The 24351-nt window shown below is 40.9% G+C and overlaps 1 protein-coding gene across 1 annotated transcript; it reads left to right on the forward strand.

Moving 5' to 3' along the window:
* The first annotated feature begins 2222 nt into the window (after positions 1–2222).
* Positions 2223–22535, forward strand: clint1a (clathrin interactor 1a). Its single transcript, XM_084041481.1, has 12 exons — positions 2223–2389; positions 7672–7776; positions 8065–8161; positions 9009–9117; positions 12010–12183; positions 12808–13003; positions 13777–14002; positions 15223–15310; positions 15723–15788; positions 16560–16855; positions 18538–18742; positions 19767–22535. The coding sequence occupies exons 1-12, from the start codon at positions 2349–2351 to the stop codon at positions 20048–20050; spliced, it is 1887 nt and encodes a 628-aa protein (XP_083897607.1). The 5' UTR covers positions 2223–2348; the 3' UTR covers positions 20051–22535.
* Positions 22536–24351: the final 1816 nt, after the last annotated feature.

The raw sequence follows: 24351 nt of genomic DNA on the forward strand, positions 1-24351 counted from the left end.
CAAGTGGTTCTCAACGTGTGGGTCCTTGATGGGGGTTCTAGGGGCTCTTCAGTTAAACGCCTGATAGTTAATTTCCACTAGCAGAGGGTCTCAGCAGAAGGTCTAGACACGATAGGGGGAAACTCTCTAGGGGGAAACTTCTCCGGGCCGTTGGTGAAGATTCCTGTTCACACCATTGCTGTGCCCTCTACCTGGCAAGTGATACCAAAGTATCAAGAGCCATAACAAGAGACCGTGGCAGAGTTTCTATCTACAAACTGTCAGACTGTTGAACAAAACCTCAGTCTTAGTTTTAGTCTTAGTAGACCTTAGTCTGTCGCCTGTGCTTATTGACTATACTGATGCACATATAATGCGATTTAGGTCTTCATATTGGACTTTAAGCTACATGATACTGACTCGCACTATACATGCACTGCATGTATTTTATGACCTCCTTTAATTCACATGATACAGATTTGCTGCTATTTTCAGGCTTTGTTATGCTTATTTTATATTCCTTATTTCTTACTCTTTTAAAGTGCAAATGTGAAGGCCTGCATAAATAAGAGTTTTACCTCACTGTTACCTGTAACTGTGTTGTGATTGTGACAGTAAAGTTGATTGATTGATTGATTGATTGATTGATGGTGCAGATATAGTCGGACTTGAGCCAAGGTTATGATGACCCACAATGGTGAGACAAAAGAGTTTGAGTCAGCGAGTCTGTCCCATCACAATCACCGGCACCTGGAACTAATGGAAAGCCCACTGACACTGTAGGAGCCAACCCGAGGCACAGCTAGGAGTGGAAGGGGGCGCACCACCTATGTGGACACACATAGGTGACAGCGGAGCCAACAACACAGCAGAGCGCCTGAGACCCTGATGCTTACGTATATCCTTTATCCTTTATCTTATATTAAAATTGTCTTAAGGGAGGACAAGGGAACTAAGACGAGGGAACATATCACTCCAGTTTTAGCATCACTATACATTGGCTCCTGTTTGTTTTTAGGATTGATTTTAAAATGATTTTACTTGTTTATAAAGCTCTCAATGGTCTGGCACCTTCCTACCTCAATGACCTTCTACCTAAATACGTTCCAAATCGCCCCCTCAGGTCTTCTAGTGCTGGCCTACTCGAAGTGCCTGAAATGTCATATAAAAAACACGGTGAAGCGGCATTCTGCTTCTATGGGCCGACTGCTTGGAATAAACTCCCAGTATACCTAAAACAGGCCCCCTCTCTGGATAGCTTTAACCTCTAGTTTATTAAAATTGCGTTGTGGGTGGACGGTGGGTGGAAAGTGGGCGGTGGGTGTCACAAACCTTCAAAGAAAAGCACAAACCTAACATGCCCATACATGGAGAGACCACTTTAACAAGTTTAAAGTGGTCAGGCCGCTGCAAAGTACAAAGTACAGTAGACTATAGTCTATAGTAGACTATACCACATTAGCTACTATTGTACAAACCAAACAGTACATTTTGCCAGTAAAGTCTGAGTAAACGTTTTCATGAAAACGTGAAATAATTTTGAAAATATTTTCTCACAAACTTATCGGGGTCTCTGGCACAATCTGGTTTCAAATGTGGGTCTGCGGCCAAATACATAGCATTTGGATGTCCTTGACATGAAAAGTAACTATAAGTACATGTACTCAAGTACTGCACTACTTAAGTACAATTTTGAGGTATTTTTACTTTCTTCAGTATTTACAATTTTCAATACTTTCACTTCTGCCCCACTACACCTCAGAGAAAAATATTGTACTTAATAGTAGTTACTTTGTACATTTTGATTATTATTACAAAACACACACTAACCACTTCAGGCATAGTCTATCTATTTTTATTTCGGCCATTTGAAAAGAGCAGATCTACTAGCTCACAATGAGTCGATTTGAACTGCATTCTGCACAATGCGGTACTTTTACTTTTGGTACTTTAAGTATATTGATGCCGATATTTTTGTGCTTTTACTTAAGTACATTTTGAATAACAGAGTATATCTACAATGGAGTATTGATACTTTTACTTAAGTAAAACATGTGTGAGTACTTCTTCCATCACTGAGGACCACCGGTCTAGCCTCCAAAACCAATGATACTACATCTCCCACGTTGCTTTGCGCCTTCTGGCGATGACGTTCCACGTTTCCGCCGAAACCCTACGGGACGCTCCTCCCACATCAATGACCACGCCTCCTCCAGCTATCCAGTGAGTGAGAGAAGAGGTGAAGAAGTAGTTTCTACTTTTGGTGGAGTTCAAGGTTTGGCGTCTCGGTGTGTTTGTTTGGGCGTTTATAAAAAGGGATTATCGGAAGTCGTCGAGGCGGAGAACAGAAGCCCCTCGTCACGGTCAACATGCTGAACATGTGGAAGGTTCGGGAGTTGGTGGATAAAGCGTGAGTGTAACGTTTAACGGCTCATAATTCTACATTGTTGTCATGATGTTCTCTCTACCTGCTTGAAAGAGACACGTACCCAAAAGTTTGACGTCACGTCACACACACACTATCAAGTTGAAGGCGACAGTTATACTTCGTCGTACCGAGTGTTTCACTCGACAAACGAAAATTATGTTTAGGTTAAGAAAAGTGTTTATTTATGTTTATTCCAGTTGACAACAATGTTTTAACTGAAGGGACGTCATGTTTTGTCGAAAAAGGCTCGCGCGTCCCAAGTAATAGCCTACAAGTATGCTAGCTAGGCTAAGCTAACATAAACTCCCTGCCTTGGTCGGTGTCTATTTGTGATGATCGATTAGTTTGTCATTTGGCAGTGTGTTTACTCTTTGTACGACGACACGGTTGTGTGTCTGTTGATCCACTTTGTTGTTTGGGTTTTGGTTCTGTCTGACAGAGTGAGTGGGGGGTATTATTTATTCAGCTAGCTAACTTCAGGCTAAAGTAGTTAGCAGTTAGTAGCTAGCCGACTGAGGCTAGCCTGCTAAGCTAGTTTGACAGCTCCTGGGAATCTGAATGTTTTGGGCATTAGAAAAATAACTGACACGCATCAAAGTAAGATGACACATAGTTGAAAAACTACCCTGACAAGTCCAGTCTTTGAAACATTCAGGGAAAACCTGGTTAACATTGACAGTCATGCTTGAGTTGTTGTGACCACTGTTAAGCAGTGCCACTTGTAGCTACTGTACTCTATAAGTCCTTAATGTTAGTTGTTCATATCAAAAAGCCGAATTACTACTATGATAGGTATCTTAACAACCTAAAATCAATGCATTGTCTTGTATCAATATTGACCACATTGCTTTTCTACTGCAGTCAGCCATCCTTGGCTGAAGTCCTATTGTCCTAATGTCAACACTAGTCACAACAACAAACAAAATGTAGGCCTGTTTAAGAATATGGCGAAGTGTCGAGTCGACTGTAGTTCTGCTTACACTAGTCCTGCATAGACATACTGTTCATGTTCCTACATTACAGCAGCCACGGCTCTCATATTATTGTGATTGATAACAGCTTGATATTTAAGTGAAAAGCAGAGTCCTGACAGAACACACATTAACCACAATGACTGATAGTTCTGCACTGCAGTGATGTGGGTAAACTCTTTGAGAAAGTTTGACCTGTTAAATAGACACTTTTCTAATTCACTCTCAGCCAGACACTGATTGGACTGAAAGTAGAGGCAGGCAATATGCATGCAGCATATTTGCATACTGTAGTATGCACAGTTGGTTTCATGCGAGTCCTTTGGTATAATGCATTAACCAACCATTCCAGTTTGACCTCAAGGTCAGCAGGAGCAATTCAATGGTTCAAATTATATTTGTTTATAAAGTCACCTCTGAACTATGGCCACACCTTGAGCATTGTGTCTTTTGTTCTGTTATGGGCTCTTTGCTTGGCAGGCACAATTGAATAAAGGCGACAGAGGCTGCTGTTGCACAATACCTTTTTAACTTCAAAAAGTTTAACGGCTGGTTAGGCAAGCTCAGGCAACAGCAGGTTCTAGACTCTCTAGATGTAAGAATGCATTCCTTCCCAAATACACTTGTCCCCCCTGATGTGTGACCCCTTTCAGCATGAGTTACAGTAGAGGACGAACCCACAGAGTGAAAGAAGGAAGGCTGTAAGCAGAGCATGGAGGGAGGGGAGGGGACTTTCCCACCCTTTTAGTCTCATCCTGGCTCTTTGAACACTGCAGACTTATGAGACATCACACATGTCCATTAACCACTTATTTTCACAAATAGCAAAAATATCAGATCTACAAGCTCATAACATGTTGCATTCATCGCTATTTTAGATCTACAATTCCTTCTGTTTTTGAAAAGAAAGAGGTTTGAAGTAAGCTTATAACATTTTTATATTTGGTAGTGACACCGAACTGTGAATCATGAATTGGCATTATGCAGGGGTTGACACTACGGTCTCAGAGGCACTTGCCGTTGGGCAAGTACAGGTCAAGTTCTGCTTGCCCATTTTCCTGAAAAGTGAATCAAATGAATGTTAAATCCAATCGATAACTGTGGCGACAGTCACTTTGAAAACCTGAATGAGCTCAACTGCCTTGTAAAAAGGTAGCATTATTTGTCCTTCATGAATAACCAAAATATTTAATGAAGACGGTCGTTTATGTGGAAGAAATTATATGGCTGCTTATATCTAACCTTTATATTTTACCATCACTTATAATATTCTACAATACATTAGTATATTAGCCTAAATGTCTCCACTAGGCCTAATAGCTATTGTTTTTGTACAGCCTATCTTGTGGTTCAGTTAGTCCTTGAAGCAGCTACAGTATAACTATGATCTCTACCTTGTGCTCGAGGCAGAACTACCGTACCACTGACATGAGTGTTATTGTACTTCTGACCATGATATCATGTACATAAAGCATAAACACCACCTAGAATATTCTCTCGACTCCTATGTGCCTCATCGATTGCTGATTGATCCAGAATTCCACGACAGTTGCTTCCCCATTCAAACGCACATCGGGCAACCTGAAAGCAAACTCCACTTGCCCAAACATTTTATTTACTTGCCATTGGCAGTTGGGCAACCGCTAGTGTCAACCCCTGATTTATGCATCCTGTCATTGAACTTAACATTTTTGCACAGAAAATGGCACAACAACGGATTGGGCTGAAACTTTGCATAGCAGTGTGTTATGATCCGGGGAAGGTCAGGGCAGCTTTTTTTAAATGTTTTATACTTTAATATTTAACTGTTTAAAACTTTTAATCGTATCGTATCGTTTGTGCCTTTTTAACCCAGGCAACGCTGGTAACCAGCCAGTTATAAGATAAACTGACAAGTAAACAAAATACATATTATACAGAAATGGGGGAAAAAAACGTAGACATAGACATGGAAGAAGACAGTCAACATAAATTCAACATAAATACATGAGCGCTGAGAGAAAATCTAATGTTCTTTGTTGTACATGCTCCTAACAATTGCAGTTTCACGAAAGGGGTAAAAAAAAAAGAAAGAAATAAGCAAACAAGGAAAACCATTATAATACTACATGAGATTTATATAGCACATTTCCAGGTATCCAAAGTTGGAAAAAAAAGAAGAAATCATTTCACCACTGAGTAACCACTGAATTTATGCCATAATAAGTCGGTCCATCAACATCTAGAATTAAGCTGTAGTTGAGTCACTTAAGGAAATGAGTTGCAGAGAACGGAAACATTGGTGTTGGTCTGTCACAGAGACACAGTCGTTGGGAGATAATTTAGGCTTCCGTTTGATCTGAGTGATATCTAGGCCACTGTTCCCTGATAGATAACGTGTTGCGTCACTTTTACAACATCCTCTCGTTTGGGCCATCACCTTCACCGCCATCTACGCAAAGGTAGCAGACTTCATTCTTAACCACAGACATGGTTAAAGGGTTGAAGATATAAAGTATGTCATTGGCAGGTGGCCTACATGAAATATCGGTTGAACTGGCAGCATTCAGGCCTAGCAGAAACATAGTACTCACACCTAGCTTAGGTTCTAGGCTAAGAACAAATACATAAATAACTACTAGCTGTGTATTTCTGATCTTCTCTAAGATCTTCTTCGACCTATACAACACATAATAACATGTTGTTAATGTGGGAACCAAACTCTACAGCCTAGCGATAATCATGCCTGTATCCAGAACCACAGAGAGGGTGTGTCTGTCTTTGCTTAGCTGATTGTCAATGCTGCTCTGTCTGTTGAGGCCCTGTACTGCTGCTGCTGATGTGGCAATGGTGAGAAAGCACTTGGGGATTGCCAGCTCCAAATCTTTGCCTCCCCCTGTTTTGGCTGCAGCTCTCATCCTCAGTGTTTAGCTCATCATTGGCTAATCAATGCAGATTTTAGACCTATTTGGCAATGCCAAATACTCAATTAGTCAGATACAAAAATAAAATAAATTCAGTTCTATTCTGGCTTGAGGAATGCGAACGTGTTTAGAGATATATGCCTGTAACCAGAATGAATCAATCGCATATAGCCTGGTCTGGTAAATATAGGTTAAAGGGGCTACACCATGAATTAAAAAAAAATATATTCTATATAAATATTGCCCCCTAATACGTTTTAAACAGGTTGTAAGCCTAAAAAACATCCAGATATTTTTTCTCACAATCTGACTGTCTGTCATTCCAAGCTATTTCAGCTGCAATACCAAAACGTCCTATTGGGCAGGGGGGAGCTACTGAGCAATTCTGTCTGGCAACCATCAATGCAAAATCTGGGCAAGTGACATCACTTGCCCAGCCATTCTGAAATGGCCTGTTCAGACACGCCCATTCAGGAAATCCATGAAATGAGCATGAATGACTGAATGTTAAAGAAAAATATTTTTTTGGGTACAAGAGACACTGGGGAGCCCAAAAAATACTAAAAACCTAAAAAAAAATGAAATTCATGGTGTAGCCCCTTTAATGTTTGGTTTGCATTGGGTTGCTTGTGTAATCATAATGAGTATTTTCAAAGGCCACTTGTTCAGCTTGTTGAATACCTTACATATTTTGAGTGTGTTTTACACCACAATGAGATCGTCAAGCCTATGTTTTTTTTCTTTACCACAAGACAATATGGTTTGTGCTTTTTATTTGTATATTTAGTTGTACAAATAGACTACTACTACTTATGCCTGCTGATTTGTCTTATTGTGTTTTTCTTTTGTGCTGTAGATTGTTTCCCCTGGCTATCAGTATCACTGACAGGGCTTTTCCTTGGAATAGGCTTGATATGTGATTACTCAAAGCAACTTTTTTGTCCTTTAACAAATTCCAGTCTTATTGTTATTTAAGTGTGTCTGTCTGTCTGTCTGTCTGTCTGTCTGTCTGTCTGTCTGTCTGTCTGTCTGTCTGTCTATGATTGTATGTGAGTTGCACATTTTAGCATTCGTGTGCTTGCTTACTGACTTTTTCATGGTATTACTATTGACCATGGGGACTGGGGAGTGTTCACTTGCTCACACTGACACACATGCAGACACACGCACACGCGCACACGTGCACTCACACTCCTATTGTCCTATAGCCATTCAGTGCAGGTGTATATGCGGGTGTGGTTGTAATCAGAGTGGCTTTCATTCATTCCAGTTTGGAGAAGTTGCTTTCAAAGTGAGCCACATATATTATTCACTTGAAATTGAGTATTTGTTTACAATTTCTGTGAGATATTTTTTTGGGACCAATATTTGTTTCTCTTTTGCGGTTTAGAACCAATGTGGTGATGAACTATTCTGAGGTGGAGTCCAAAGTGAGGGAGGCCACCAACGATGACCCCTGGGGACCCTCAGGGCAGCTGATGGCAGACATTTCCAGGTCAGCACACCACTCCTCTCCCACGTAACTTCAGTGTTTCACAACGCAGCACCAAGCCTACTTTTTGTAAATATTAATGAGCATCAGCATAATTTAGCTTGAAAAGATAACGGCTGATTCCTCTCCAAGAGGAAGTCGAGTCATTTGAATGAGATTGTAAAATCAGTTACTCAATGTCACCCATTTCTATGGACATCTTTATTCTTTAACTGACAGGAGAAGCTTTTATTTTACCGCTTTTTTCCATTTCTCCTCTTTCTTGCTCTGTGTTATATCTGTCTGTCTCAGATGCACCTTCATGTATGAGCAGTTCCCAGAGGTGATGAACATGCTGTGGGCTCGAATGCTACGGGACAACAAGAAGAACTGGAGAAGAGTCTACAAGGTCTGTTTCAAACGGAACATGTGAGCAGAGTTGAGCCAACAGGACTTTCACGTCCTGCTCATTTCCTCTGCTCAATGTATTTTCTCTCCACAAGCTGCCCAACTTGCAGCTAGTATGGCAGGAGATCTGAGATCTCCGCCTACCGAAACCAATAATGTTAATGTCACAGCCCCAACATAATAATAGTAATGACCGTCCTAAAGGCTGCATTGGTTCTGAATATATATATATATATATATATATATATATATATATATATATATATATATATATATATATATATATATATATATATATATATATATATATATATATATTTTTTTTTACTCTATAATTGTTTCCATCCAGTTTTAGCAACAAAAGATACAAGGTTTTCCTTAGTCTCTATTGAGTGAAGCATTTAGAGACTGACTTCCGCTCCACACTTCAAGGGGAAAAGTGCTGCTCCAAAATCGCTCCATATATGTTTTGTTAATAATTTAACTGCTATCAATTTTTTGGCTGTTATTTGTGTTTGTATTTTGAAACATTATCACATTTGAATCAAGAGGAATTGAAATAAAGCTTTGGATTAAGTAACAAAGGCCACAATTTGATTAAATAAATTAAATGTACACTACAGGACTTATTTGAATGAATAAAAATGTAGACTTTATTTAGACTATGTTAATACAATATAACTAGTTGAAGGAAAGTTTCAGATTTGGAATAATTCTGTGTCGCCTTAATTCATAGTCAAAAAGAGCCATTATGCCATCCTCAATAAGCATAACATACTGAAGACTACAGATAGGCCTCAGTGATGCATGTTCTTCTAACAGCTGTGATCTGTCATTCCTACCCTCAGTCCCTGCTGCTGCTGGCCCACCTCATCAGGAATGGATCAGAGAGGGTTGTCACCAGTGCCAGAGAGCATCTCTACGATCTGAGATCATTAGAGAGCTACCACTGTATAGGCAAGTCAAGTCTTCAATCTGTCTCCCTCTCTCCATCTCTATCTCTCTGTAACAGTTATATCTCTTGCTTAATCTAGTATACATGCAAACTTGTCGCCTTTCGGCGACATTCACATGAATCGTGTTGATCTGAGGTGCTGAGTGAGTCAGGCAAGAATGACTGTGATTGCGCGTCATCTGTTTTTGCTTTGAGATTGCCCTTCCCGCCGATCCAGGCTAGCACCAACCTTATTGGATAATCTAATCAATAGTGTAGTTTTAGGCATTTCTATGGGCCAGTCGGAACTTTGATTTCATCTGCCACTTGGCGTCCTCTTGAGTACACCCTCTCTACACCTTGGTGAATGTGTCTACCAAAGCTTGAAGTAATCGTTTATTATTGTTGCTAGCATTAATTTGTGCTGTTACTCAAATCAAGCTTGGACTTATCTTGGCGCACGCACGCACGCACGCACGCACGCACGCACGCACGCACGCACGCACGCACGCACGCACGCACGCACGCACGCACGCACGCACGCACGCACGCACGCACGCACGCACGCACACACACACACACACACACACACACACACACACACACACACACACACACACACACACACACACACACACACACACACACACACACACACACACACACACACACACACACAGAATACAGAATACAGAATACAGTATGAATTTACTGATTTTTAGGGACTTCCCAGTCCCTATTTCTTTCTTCAGAGTGGCTGACTGTTTGGGGAATAGGGATGGTTCAGAACCATGGTTCTTATACTGTGTTTACTGTTAGATTGAATTGCAGTTTGCCATGTCACTAATGATAACAGTATTGCTCCGATAGGCTGTTATACATACTAGGGTAGATCGTCAAATCATGAAAGCAACATCCAATTGGACCCCCATTTCGGTCACCTTTTTCACCCCTCATGAGTTTGCAGGTGTGCTTGTTGTTCCAATTTCCAAAACCATATCTTTCTGTTCATCTGTATCTGCCTGCCTCCGTTTTTGGGGAATATTACATGTGAGCCAAACATACTCATCTAGTTTTATTAGTTTACACTTCAAACCTTATCAAAGTGAGTAGTGTGGTGTGTCCACACACCTAACACAGCAGAGTGTTTTTACAGTAATGTAATATCTTAATTTGCTACAATAGCTTCAGTGTGCACTCTAATGAATGGATGAAGGCCCTAAGCAGTGCTTAGACCACAAACCCTCAAAGCCACACTGCCTGCCCCCCAAAGCTGCTTTCACTGCTCTCAGTCTCAGCCACATGTGTTCTAGCTGTTGTTTACAAGCAATGTCTGCTATCCCTCCTCTGTGTTGATGTTCAAGAATTGCATTTCTGTTGTCCATGATTTAAAGACTAAAAAAGGTATATGACTTGACAGCTTTACCCCCCCGCCCACATTGTTTTGCTTTCTTTACTTTTTTTTAAAAGTTTGGTCACGTCTTGAACTCATCGGCTCCTTGACATATAAACAAAAATGCAAATGAGGAAGTTTAATACTCAACATTGGGGGCACTCGTCTAAAGACAATGCAGAGAAAAGCAACGGCGTGTGTTACAGTAATCGAGTGTAAATAGCCCATAGCATCAGTGAAACAAAGCTGCCTCTGTTTAGCTGTTTGATTCGTCCTCTGCCTCTGATGCTGGGAAGGCCTGTTTTAAATTGAGTGTAAACTCAGCTGAACTGATACATCAGTGCACGCCCAAGAGCGCACTTGTTGATGGTATGGCATTGAGTATAGCGCAATATCACTGACGTTTTCCCCATAGAGACTACTGTCATTTCGTCTGGAAAAGGAAACCTGTGCCAATGAACACATGAATGAATGATTAGTTTATTTCGGTCCTTTTTAACAGAACATGAACATACTACAGTTTAGTTTACAAGTACAAAATGGCACCGAAAAGGTATAGGCTGAAGCCGAGGCTTATTATACCTACCCTAAAAGTGTAACTTTGTATCAAAACATGAGATTGGGACCAGAATCAATTGCCAGCATTATCAAGTAACCCTATACATAATTTTCTTAAAGGTGGTGTAAGTGAATTTTTCCCCTGTTTTTGTTTGTATAAGTGTTTCATTGCTATAGAGTGTATGTTCAGTAACAGGGGTCTGCCCGTCTCTCCAGCTCTTTAGTAAACAGAATATACATTTTCAGGTTGGGATACCAATTTGATCCAATCAGGAGAGAGAATGCATACAGGGTATAGGATAAACAAGTGAAATTGTTGGGGCGCTCGGGTGGCACAGTGGTAAAGTACTGCACGTACTCCTACGGGCTAGGGCGGCACCTGTCAGCAGGCAGTGTTGGGCAAGAGGAGAAGAACGGCGGGGGCTCCTCACCGGCACGTGAGCCAGTAGGACGACACACTCTGTCGGAACAGAGTGACGACACACAAATGTGTCTGTGGAGGAATTAATTGGCATAATTACTAAATTGGGGGGAAAAATCAAATAAATTGGAAGGGATCAAAAACAATAAAATGAGCAGACAAAATTGGAATTAGAACACTAATAATTCAGGCTGAAAAATGATCATAGTGGAGTTCTCTCTCCTGATTGAATACAATTGATATCCCGAACTGAAAAATAATGTTCTGTTCTGTTTATTAAAAAGATGGGGACACTTATTGAACAAACTCTATGCTGTAGAAATGATTACTATCTGAATATAGCGCTTAAACTTTCGAACACAAACTTCTTAAATATATTTTTTATATATATACATATACAAAGAAATATCACTTACACCCACACCACCTTTAACTAAAAAAACGAAAGTTGTTGACCTTTAACTCAAGTTGTTCTTTAAGTAAATTCATAGGTAATCAATTTATATTTATCTTTCTTTGATTCTCTGTCTCTATCCCTTTTAGATGAGAACGGTAAGGACCAGGGTATTAATGTTCGTCAGAAGGTGAAGGAAACGGTGGGGTTTGTCCAGGACGATGAACGGCTGAGGGAAGAAAGGAAGAAGGCAAAGAAGAACAAAGACAAATATATCGGAGTATCATCATCATCTGAAAGCGGAGGAGGATACGGAGGCTACTGTAAGACCCCACAACCTTTTATAGGGTTTGGTTTTAAAAATTAAGCATCAACCACATAGTTGCAAAGTCCCTCAGTTTACTTCTAGCTGAAGACCTGTTACATGTCAGTTTGTCACTACACTCCTACTTAAAGGGTGCCTACTGTTCCTTAATTAGTCTGAAATTCATATTGATTGAAAACAGATTAAGTTGTATTACATTAGTTTTTGAAAGGTCTTTACATATTTTTTGAGGCGACGTATTCATTTGCAATCTGACTATATGATGTGACAATGTTTTGCCAAGTGATAAACTGAAAGAAAACCAAGTATAATAGGAACAGATTTGGCCTCAGAAGCCTGATACAGTTCATGTTTATTGTCTTTGCAAGTTTAGTCTTGAATAAAAAAAAATCTAGGTGGTATTAAAAATGCCTTTAACAGTATTCAATTTAACTTCCTGACACCTGCAGACACCTTGTAACTAAATAAAGCAAAAAACACCTAAAAAGTAATCTTCAAAAGAAATTAAACGAGCTAATACCCAGGTGTACAAAAACTGAAAAATTACCTCCCCCATTTCACTCTCTCTTTTCCTTCTCTCCCCCCTCACTCCTTCCTTCGCTCCCTCCTTCCCTCCCTCCAGCGGGGGACAAGTATGACTCCAGTGGTAGTGGTGGTAACCAAGGGGGGAAGTGGGACGATGACTGGGACAGGAGCAAGGGTCCGTTTCCCTTCAGCGAGAAGCTGGGAGAGATTAGCGACAAGATCGGCAGCACCATTGACGACACCATCAACAAGTTCAGGAAGAAGGACAGAGACGACTCACCTGACAGATTCAGGTAGGCGGGAGAGGATGAGGAAGAGGAGGGGATTTTTTCCTGCTCAATTGACTGTCAGAATGAGAGGGGGGGGGGGATAAAAAAGTCTGCAGTCTGCTGTGAAAAACAAAACTAGGGCTTCTCCCTTGGGGATTTGGATTCCCTGTGCTTTGTGTCGCTTGAAATATATGTTGGTGTCAAATTATTTATTTTACGTAACCTTCACTTAACCAGGAGGTCACCTTGAGATTAAACATCTCTTTTTCACAGGAAGCCTGGCCAATTAATGGCAGCAGCAAGCGTGTTTTTTTTATTTTATTTTTAATGGTAGTTTCAGAAGTTCGGGGATCTGTCTTTGTATTTTATACTAAAATAAAAATGGCATTAAAACACTCGCTCTGGCCATGATATGTATTTAAACTGAAAAATATGCAGACTTTCAACAGTATATTATTGCTAGATGTGTGAAAACACTTGTCTGCTCTTTACGCCATTAGGAAGGGGTAGGCTCAAAGCAAAATTTTAATGACAATTAGAAAGCTCACAGAATATTTTTTTAGACTAGCTACAGTGGCTAACTAGCAGCTGTTTTTTTCTAATACTTAATGTTGTTTCCCAGGGTAATGGTTACAAACAGGATTTTTGCAAAGGTTCCAATGTTTAGGACAGCTGTGTTAATGGTTACAGCCTGAAACCGTCTAAACATACCTACGTGTTTTGTGTCAAATTTAATGGATGGATTCTCATGTGATCAAACCTCAGAACCTCGGTCTTGTCTTCTGTCGTCCACACAGCGATAACGAGGATGAACGGGGGCGTCCAGACAGGCGAAATGGCCAGACAGGACGAGAGTTCAAAGATGAAGAGGAGACCGTCACCACTAAGAGCGTCCAGATCGTCCAGGCAACGGAAACCACTGCAACGCGGAAGAGGGGCGGGGTGCCTTCCAAGAAAGTAGACCTCGGGGCCGCAGCCAGCTACACAGGGGGAGACCAGAGCCCAGACACCAGCTCTAAACAGGTGCATAATTGAGATAAGAACACAGACACCAGATCTGACAAAAACTGTGTGGTAGTTTTTGTACTGTAAGAATTTATAAAGATCACTAGGCTATATAGGCTATGTCCATCTAGAGATAAGCCTACTGTGAACTGACCACTGCCTTGCACTGCCTCACCAGCGAATGGAAATTATCTTTATAAATACAACCTATAAACTGTTCATAAGAACAATGTCGGTGTAAGGATTTGGTGGGAGGAATATTTTTTATAAACATACTGTTGATTACCAACTGGGGTCTCGTCTCTACAAGGAAATGAAAATTAGGCTCTGTAGGCTATAGTTGATATGCATATTTTTTTCTTTGAGTTAAACCACTAGTGTTCTTATGAAGCAGTTTTGTTCATAGAGGTTACGTTTTGATAATGTTCGCTGAGCATTTAGCTAAAGGATACAACTACCCCAGTCAGTCACTCCCACACAACACTAGATGAAACGCCTGCAAGCTGTCGGTGGCACATTAACATGGGAGGAGATTGAGAGGAAATAAACTCCTCATCAGCTCTGTGCACACACAATGTAACTGTGCAGTTATTATATTATGTTTTATATTATATACAGTATGTGGCTATGTATGTACAGTATATCCTGTGTATATACTGTATATAAAAGACCTGGTTTTTGGTGCATGATTGCTGCACGTTCACTCCACCTGAGAAGAAAAATACTGTATATAAAAGAACCTAGTTCTTGGTGCATGATTGCTGCACTTTCACTCCACCTGAGAAGAAAAATACTTTATATGAAATAACCTAGTTCTTGGTGCATGATTGCTGCACGTTCACTCCACCTGAGAAAAATACTGTATATAAAAGAACCTAGTTCTTGGTGCATGATTGCTGCACGTTCACTCCACCTGAGAAAAATACTGTATATAAAAGAACCTAGTTCTTGGTGCATGATTGCTGCATGTTCACTCCAACTGAGAAAAAAAGTTTTTGGAAAAATCCTATCTATTCCTCATGTGCAAAGTATAACTGAAAATTTGCTTTTCAATTAAGGCCTAAATTCAGTCTAGGAATTCTTTACAATCTGATGCAATGAGTCCCCGGGTAAACGATTACTTACCTATTTCTCTGGACATATGCTTTATTCTAGACTTAGAATAACGTATAATCTAGCTTGCTTGAAGCGTTTGCTCACAGTGTTGTGCAATGATCTTTGTCACTGTCATGTTTCAGCCCCAGGCAGCTGCCCCTCAGCCCTCCAGCAGCGGCCTGGCTGACCTACTGATGGTGGACTCAGGACCCAGTCAACCAGCTGCCACAGGTACAATACAGCCTAGATGTACACTCTGTTTGTCACACCACAGCCGGTTTGAAACCACGAGGCAGCGAGTCTTAAGGCTGGCGGTAGCTGCAGGTTTGGGGACAGCGCGGAGGGTGTGGTGGGGGTGTTGATATATAGGAGCTAAGTGCACCAGATGTTTTTGTGCAGCAGTCCCTGGTGGATGGAGAAAGAGAGGGGGGAGGGAGGGCTGAGCACATGTTTGATTTCCTCCACCCATCCACCACCACCCTCTGACTCGGTAGGAATGCTAAGTATGCTGGACCACACCTGGAACTCACTTATTTGAAGTGACAAGTGGATGTCTCTCTCTTTCTCTCATTCTCTCTCTCATAATTTCTTTTTCTATCTCTCCCCCCTCTTTTTTCTCGGATTCTCTGTTTCTCTCTCTCAGACCTCATCAGTGGATTTGCTGACTTCTCCTCGCCCACTGCCTCCGTCAGCCTCTCCTCAGAATCTGGTGGGTTCATAAACTTCCCTTCTCATTTATGTTATTTATTTATTTATTTATCCATTTATCCATCAGTCTCCTCCCTCTCTGTGTGTCTTTGTGTTGTGCATGCGTGGTGCCATGATGTTACAGTCACGCTGCTAGAATATTCAGAGGGATGCTGGGGTGGGAGCCCTGGCCATATGGAGCCCGCTACCTGCTCTGCATAACAAGAACAGACACACATCAACTCCTGTTATGTATGACAGGGGACAGGGGTGCAGGGTGAGGTTAGCGGGGGTGGAAGAAGCTGACATAGATAGAGATGGTGAGGGAGGAGGTAAGATTGAATGAAAATATTGATAACATGGCACTGATGCTCAGGGGAAACATAAAAATGTTCGCCTATACTAACATGCTCAAAATAGGGACGCCAGGGTGAAAGTAAGTAAAGAAACTGTGCTTATCAATAAAAGGGATAACATTGTTGATGGCTAGGTATCTTTCTCAGTGAGGTTAGTGTATTAAACTGAAAGAGACACTTTATAAATATATTATGAAATGATTTTGAAAAATACGATGATAATATTGCATAGAGTGTAGTAGGCAGTAGGTTAAAATAGAGGCATAGGTATCGTGTGCATTCTATCACAAATAAAAAACGGCATATAAAAAGACTTAAATACCTAGGGACTGACCTGGCCGTCTGCACCTTGACTGATTGAACATAGAGAGAAAAAACATAATTACATGAACATAATATAAGTATGTTCACCTAACCCTCAGTCTCGCGTCTTTTAGCCCCAGCCCCTACTGGGAACACAGGGGACTTTGGGGAGTGGAACGCCTTCCCTGGAGGGCAGATGCCGGTCTCGGCACAGCCTGCAGATGGAGGTGCGAGTGACCTGTTTGGAAGCTTGGCGGCTGCCCCTGCCCTGGCTCCCGCTGCTACCCCTGCTGCTGCCGCCGCTCCCTCAGCAGACCTGTTTGACCTGATGGGTCCCACTCAGTCCATCACCGCCTCCCAGAGCCTCAACTTCAGCATGAATACCACACAGAGCATGAGCGCCACCGTCCTGCCCCATTCCATATCACAGGTACGTCTCACTGCACATGCAAGCACACGTCTGCGTGATTTATTCATGTCCACATCAGTACAGGAACAGACAAGAAGATGGAGAAGTCCATAAGACCTGTCTGATAGCAATATTATCACAATGCCCATGGATGCAGATACGGTGTGTGTATATATAAAGTAAATATAAAGTATAATGTAAACTTATTGTATATAAATATAACGTTTGGGCCACCTAGCCTTCAAAACAGTTTTTAAGGTGGGTTGACAGGGCAGGTCATAATGACCTGAGGCAGAGGTGGTGCTTTTATGACTTATACCACATTCTTCTTATTGAAAACGTGCTTAATTATGGAAAAAACATTTTCAAAAGCTAGGTGTCTACAAACTTTGGATGGATACTACTATATACTGCATATATACACATGCTAACACACCCATTCAGCAAATCCGTTCCCCGTGCACAGCATTGCCCGCCCATATTTCTTCCTGGTGCAGGTGATGGCAGGAAACATCACACATATGAGCATTAAACAAAAAGAGTTCACTGCACAAAAGAGGCCTGAATTTTTTTCCTTTTGTTTTTATAGTGCAAGTAGAAAAAAATTAGAACAAGGTGTTTGGCATAAATCTACCTGATGAAGCTGTATGCGAAAGGCTTTGTTTGCTAGATCATTACACACACACACACACACACACACACACACACACACACACACACACACACACACACACACACAGACACACACACACACACACACACACACACACAGACACTTCCTAACATGTATACTGCTCATTGACCATGGAGACAAACACACACAAGCGTTGTAGGTACTCGGGGACCGTCTCTCCAGATGCTCATCTCCCCCAGGAGACCACCCACTAACCACCCACTCCTCCTGTTAACTGACACACAGAATGAGAAGTCATGAACACATTAAGAAGGCCTCGTTTGTAGACAGTATTTTCACATTAAAACATTGTTGGCCTACTTTAAAAAGAAAAAGAACGACTGCTACCTCTGATTCCAGTTACTTTAGATGACATGTTTTAATGAGTTCACAGAGAGATGGTTGCACAGTCTAGTATGAACAGTACCTATGTGTACTGTTAACTGGGTCTGAGAATGAAGGTTTAGACCACTGGTTCTCAATGTGGGGTCCGCGGACCCCCCCCCGGGGGATCCCCAGTTAAAGGATTGATAGTTAGGAACCAAATGGACCCCTAAGGGACTGTAACTCAGAGAGTGAACTCATGGAAACAAAATGGACATGGATTCTACCATGTATAATAGATTGGGGTCCCAGATATAAAAAATCATATCAAATGAGGGTCCGTGGCCTAATGCTTATCATCCCGGGGGTCCTTAAAAATCAAAAGGTTGAGAATCACTGGTTTAGACCATGCCATTATTATAGGAAATCGTCCTATAACTTTGCAGATATTTAACGTGAATCCTATCATTCTTTTGTGAGGAGGACAAGTAAAAATAACTGACATAACTGAAACTCCCAATAACCAAATGCATTCTGTCTGTCATGAGCTTGTGCTGGATAATTACATTATTTTAGATTCATGTTAAATACCGGCACACTTTCCCCTTTTTAATGTTTTCGGTTTTCGCTGCGTTTCTGTGCAGGACTTCCCCCTAGCCCTGCTCTTATTTCCATTGTGTGTGTGTTTTGTGCCTGTCCCTCCCAGCCCATCCAGAACATAGGAGCTCCACTGCAGCCTCAGTCCATGCCAATGCAACCCCTACAGCAAGGATTCAATTCTCAGGGTGCTGCTGGGTCCAAAGCTGGCGTCCCTTCTACTTGGTCAGACTCCTCAGTCAACATCAGCCTCGACTTCCTAGGAATGCAGGCCCCCAAGGCCAGCCAGCCCACCCTCAACACACTCCAGCAAGGTAAGAAGAGTAGTAGTACATCCATAGCATAGTACTGTGGGTACACAGTGGACCATGTCCTCATTAATAACCATTTAAGCCTCATTTATACTTCGTCATATGAAGCTATCGTTCGAAGGTGTCATGCTGCAAACGCGTTGTGAGCTTGTGGATTGGCTATTTTCACATATGAACCTAGGCTATTATTGATTCAGCGCTTGCCAACAAGTGACACATTGTGTGACAAAAGTGTGACAGAGTGTAAATTAAACTTTATTTGCAGAGCCGTGTCCTTACAGTATCACCAAAATTATAAATTTTATTCAGTTATTTATTTATTTAAGGTAAACAAAAAAAGAATCACCGTATTGAAGTGAATTTGACACAAAGCACTGTATGCATAACACATTGAATTGCCAGGTATTATCATCCAAATCATCCTCAGAGTTTTTTACCGTGTCTTGGCGATGTTTAGACAGCTGCAGAAGCCACAACAAGGACCCGGATGTAAAAAAAAAGTATGGCGATGGGATAGGGGTCCGTCTATCCACTGGAACAATAACATTTCTCCCACGATCCGCCATTTTAGAGAGATCGCCCGGCGAAAATGGGTAGTTTTCACAAAAAAAAAAAGATATGGAGATAGAAGTATTTTTCTCAAGATCCTATCATTCGGCCGGATGGAAGTCTGTGTTTTTTTGGATGACGTCACATCCGTCCATATCTTTTTACAGTGTCCTAGGATCATAGCGCCCTCTTGAAGATTTGTTTTGTTGAAAAAACGTATATCTATGGTTATGGCACTCGACGGGTGTATTTGCAAAAACGTATATCTACGTTTTTGGCACCCAATGTGTTAATACGTTTTCACAAACAATATTAGATGAGTTGTCTACTTTGTTGATTTATACATCCTTGCTTTTCATTCCTGCTATAGACTTGCCTACTTTAAGTTACTGAAACTACCAGAATATGTGTTTATCTTACCTTTTAGTTTGTGCAACTGTAGCCTTTACTAAAACGTTTGTTGATGTGTTCTTTTCAGGGAACCAGCCACCCGTTAACATGCTCGCCCAGGGATTTGCCAGTATGAACTTTGGCTCCACCCCAGTAAGATCGCCTGTAAATCCTATGATGCACCCTGGTGCTGGAATGGGGATGGGAATGGGCATGACCCCGAACCAGGGTATGATGGGAATGGGGATGAACATGGGGATGCCACAGGCTGGCATGGGCATGGCGATGCCTGGTGCTATGGGAATGAACACCGCCATGGTTCAGCAGCCCAAACAGGATGCCTTCGCCAACTTTGGCAACTTTGGAAAGTGACGGCGCTTTGGAGGATAGGTGTCAATCTCTCTCTATCTCTCTTTCTCTTTCTCTCCGTCCGTCGGTGAAGGATTGCTAATGAGCTGCAAACAAAGAGTACTTGAATGATGTCGAACATCACAATACCAAGACCCTACAATGTTGTTCTTTACCCTTTCATAATATATCTAAATGAATGTTTTCTCAGTTGGAACCAATGATCTGTCAGGGTTCAACACATTACCATAGCGTGTTGTGTTGGTTTGTTTTTATTGCCAGAGAGAGGAAGAGTGTGACGGACACATCTGCCATCATGACAACGTCAAGGCAATTATGCTTTATAACCTCAATCAAATTAAATCACCAGAATAGCAAAAAATATATATATATTAGAGAATGTTTCTTTTTTTCCTTTATTTTTTTTTAAGAGAGAGATGTTATCAGTAACTCTACTGGATGCAGTTTGGTTAACCTGATCAACCATCTAAACATTCTAATGTATTTCAAAGAATGTCAAGTTACTTTACATGTACTTGTTATTCTCTTGACTTTGTAAATAGACTTCCCCTGTCCATACAAATAAGTTATTAAGTACTTGGATGAGAGACAGTGGTGACATGAAGAGTTGTATCATTTGGGGGAAAAGACAAAATCATGTGAATGTATCTCAATCAAGACCGCTATTATTGTAAGGTACATTGCCAGTATCTTTGATACCTTAACATTGTACTTTTAGTGTACACGGTACAATCCTCACTGATAATTTAACTCTGAGTTAAATTTAACCAACTAGAGTGTTCCATTTAACTCTGAGTTAAATTAACACGCAGAATTTTACAGTGCACACACTCAAATTGTGACCTATAGTAGAAGAAACAAATATTTGAGTGAATGCATGTTTGTATTGAAGTCTGTTGGTAATGACTACATGAACAGACCTAACTTTGTGGCCTTTCTTATAGGTATAAATGTACATATATATATATATTTTTAAAGATGAAGACAAGTATAATCAGTTTGCTTCCAAATGAGATAATCAATAGGGAGGAATGGGGGATTGTGGGTCTTTTCTTACAGTACATGGTGCCTGTAAGTCAATTGCCTTTTTTTTTCTCTTTAGTGAACCTCTTAAAAGGAGACGGAGTATAAGACTGTGCAGTGTTGAGGGCAGACACTGCTGTGTTGCATATGAAGTCCAGCATTCATACTCCTGCCCTCGAGCCATGATTGCAGTATCTGTTCAGATACTGGATGTGATCGTTGCTCATTAGTTTTGCTCTTTGTACGTTTATTATCCCACCCCCGCGGACATGTTGATTATCACCATTGTCTTGTTAAGACCAGTGATTATCTCAGTAAAACCGTCACAGAAATAGCTAGTACCTAAAGAATGAGCTCGTCTTGACGGCAGTAGCAAGCATGTATTTTATTTTTTATTCATTGTGAATAAGAATCCATTGGTGCATCTCTCAGTCAAAAGCTGCCTACGCTTTTTTTTTTGTACATTCTCCGCCTTCACTATTCTTTTAAAAATGCTGAACAAAGACTGGCAGACACTGTAGCTACTTTTTTGTCATTCCAAAGTCTGGGTTCTTTCACATCCCAACAGTCGCTGCTGCAGATTACATGAGAGGAAGCGTTTCGGACAGTTGAGATGCTGTTTGTCCTCATTCCAGAAGAATATGCTGCTGTGGGGGTCAAATGAGCATGCATTTGTTGCTGGGAGTGAATGAACCGCCAGCCGGTTCGTCTGTAGTGCTGTCCTTTAATGGTTATTTATACTACATAAGTTGTGCATAATTTTCGCACGACAAATGTATACTCTGTGAAATCCTCAAGTGTTCATTTACCTCCTGAGAGTGTTCCATTTGTTCACTCTCGGGGGTGAATGAACACACAGGATTTTACTGAGCACTTCTTCGCACGTGTCATTTTTGCCCCTCGACGCTTCAAGAAAGGGTTCGTGCGATGAAGTATAAAATCCAAGCCCTAATCCATATCTGTAATGTACAGGTACAAACTGACACTCTTAGAGGGTTTTAAGTGCCTGCCGATGATTGCCTTGTGACCCCTGTCATGAGCCAACGATTGAGCTATTTCATTCAGAGCAGAGAGATTGATGCAAGTGAATTTGAGCTGAGTGACATTTTGTGGTACGTCAATGATGAAATAAATAATTCACTGACCAGACATAAATGGTGGGTTGTTTCGCCTCTGGAGTGACTGAAGAACCACTTCTTCTCTCCTGAGACGGGACTGCACACAGTAGCCATGTACCAGGGGTCTGATGCATTACCTGTTGTTTAAAATGACCAAAATATATTTACTCATTTTGTTTTTCTAAAATATATAATACCCATAGAGGTTATTTTATGTTTTTTTTCCTTTTTTTTCTACTTAAAATCTTGAGAACTTCTGTAAAGTAGGATTGTTACTGAAAACACTAGATTATCCACAATGTAAAAAAGAAAAATCCTTTGAGAAAAATTAAATTAGTTTTTTTTCCCTCCTGTTTTGATTTGATTTTCACATCATGATCCTACATCTACAACATTAAACAGTTGATTGAAATTTGTTAATGGAGTGTGTTATTTGGTGTGATGTGTCATTAGCCTCTTTAGAAAGAGCTGCAAGGCAGCAATTCTGAAGATGTTACACTTGACACTGAATTACATTAAGTATGTTTTTTGTGTAAGAATGAACAAGTAAGATCTGTAAATATGTCCGTTTTTTTCGTTCCATTGAATATATTGATGTACATATAAGACAAAAGTAGAGGGCATACCATTACAATATTTCAGCTAATGTGTCAATTAGCTGAAAGGTGAACGCTACACAGCATTAATTTAACTGAATGTAAAAATGGCCTCTGGCTGCTTATCAGTGCATTATGGTGTACTTGTAATAATGAGACCAGGGGTTGCAGATGAGATTACAATATTGACGCTGCACAAATATTTGTTTTTAAAGGCTTTATTTATGCGCTATTGGGTTGTGTGGGGGAGGGCTTGTAAGACACAGGTCTTGTGAGTTTGTATTGCGATGGCTATTTTCACACAACACCGTTAAGTATAAAATAGGGCTCAAGTGACAAACGGGACACTACTGTACAATGTCTGAAAGGCTATGATGTGATCACAGATAGCTTTCCCTATCCACACAGTGATATTTTACTTATGTTGTGTTTTTGCATGCAATACATTTAAAATGTAAGCCATATTTGTATTGTTTTCAGCCCTTATGGTGAACTCTATTACATATGTGGACAACATTTATCCTAAATCTGAGTAATTGCTGTCATTGACCACTTTTTTTGCTGTTGATACATTGGTCTTACATTTCATTTAAAGTGGCATTAAAAAGTCTTAATCTGAGTTGCCTAAACCCGTTTACGGCCCCCAGATGGACAGGGCCGGCCCTGCCTGTCTGAGATGGGGATGTGTCAGTATCATATTGGATGCTTGGTGGATAGTAAACATTGCTTTTGGCCAGAGAAAAGGATGGTAACATTGTATCCTATCCTATCTGTACTAGTCTCAACTACACTATTGTTTACGAAAGGGAGGTCATGAGCATGAGGAGATCTAAACGCGGCATTGTGCTGTCACACCTGTGCCCAACCCTGCTCCTCTGCTCCTGTTCTACCAAGGTTTACTTGTCGGAACAAACGGCTGTGACAAACAAGACAAAAATGCAGCCGCTGTCGAACACTTAACCCCATTTTGACTCTCTGGAGAGGAAGACTTGTTAAGTGGAGAAATAGGGCAAACTGAGACGCTCTGACACACTTTATGAAAAATATTTCAAGTTTAGTGCAGAGTATATTAGACAATAGCTCTGCCTGCCACCGATGCAAGGTTTCTCCTATCCCATGTATGGTTTAATTATAATTATATGAAAAATGAGAGCAATTAATCTTGCATTGCGTTTGCATGCCTAATTAAGAAAAGAAATCAAGGGAGAGGGGGAAAAAAACTTAAAACTGTGCTGCAGACCCCATAACATTGTAGAATAAAAGCAATCATTCCGTTCCACTCGTCATCCAAAAGTAACCTCTGCCATTTAACCAGAAAAAAAAGCTGCATCTTTAAAACTTCCATGAGCGGCAGTAAATTGTGCTTTTATGGGTAATGTGCCCATTAAAGAGTAAAGGCAATCTGAGACGTCAAGACAAATGACAGCTTCTGAGTGCCATCTGCAATCTCGAGCTTCACAAACTCAATTATTCATAATGCATTTATGAAGTCCGTTGAGACTGCGCTGTCATTCCTGTTCAAACTAACGGGAAAAGCAACATAAAGGGACAAGCTTTTTTTCACATG

The sequence above is a fragment of the Gymnoscopelus microlampas genome (assembly GCF_963454915.1).
Source record: "Gymnoscopelus microlampas genome assembly, chromosome: 18".
Taxonomy (NCBI): Eukaryota; Metazoa; Chordata; class Actinopteri; order Myctophiformes; family Myctophidae; genus Gymnoscopelus; species Gymnoscopelus microlampas.

Coding starts and splice junctions, on each gene's coding strand:
- clint1a (XM_084041481.1), top strand. CDS start 2,349: ATGCTGAACATGTGGAAGGTTCGGGAGTTGGTGGATAAAGC. Junction 8,162..9,008: donor ACTGGAGAAGAGTCTACAAG/GTCTGTTTCAAA, acceptor TCCTACCCTCAG/TCCCTGCTGCTGCTGGCCCA. Junction 9,118..12,009: donor AGAGAGCTACCACTGTATAG/GCAAGTCAAGTC, acceptor TATCCCTTTTAG/ATGAGAACGGTAAGGACCAG.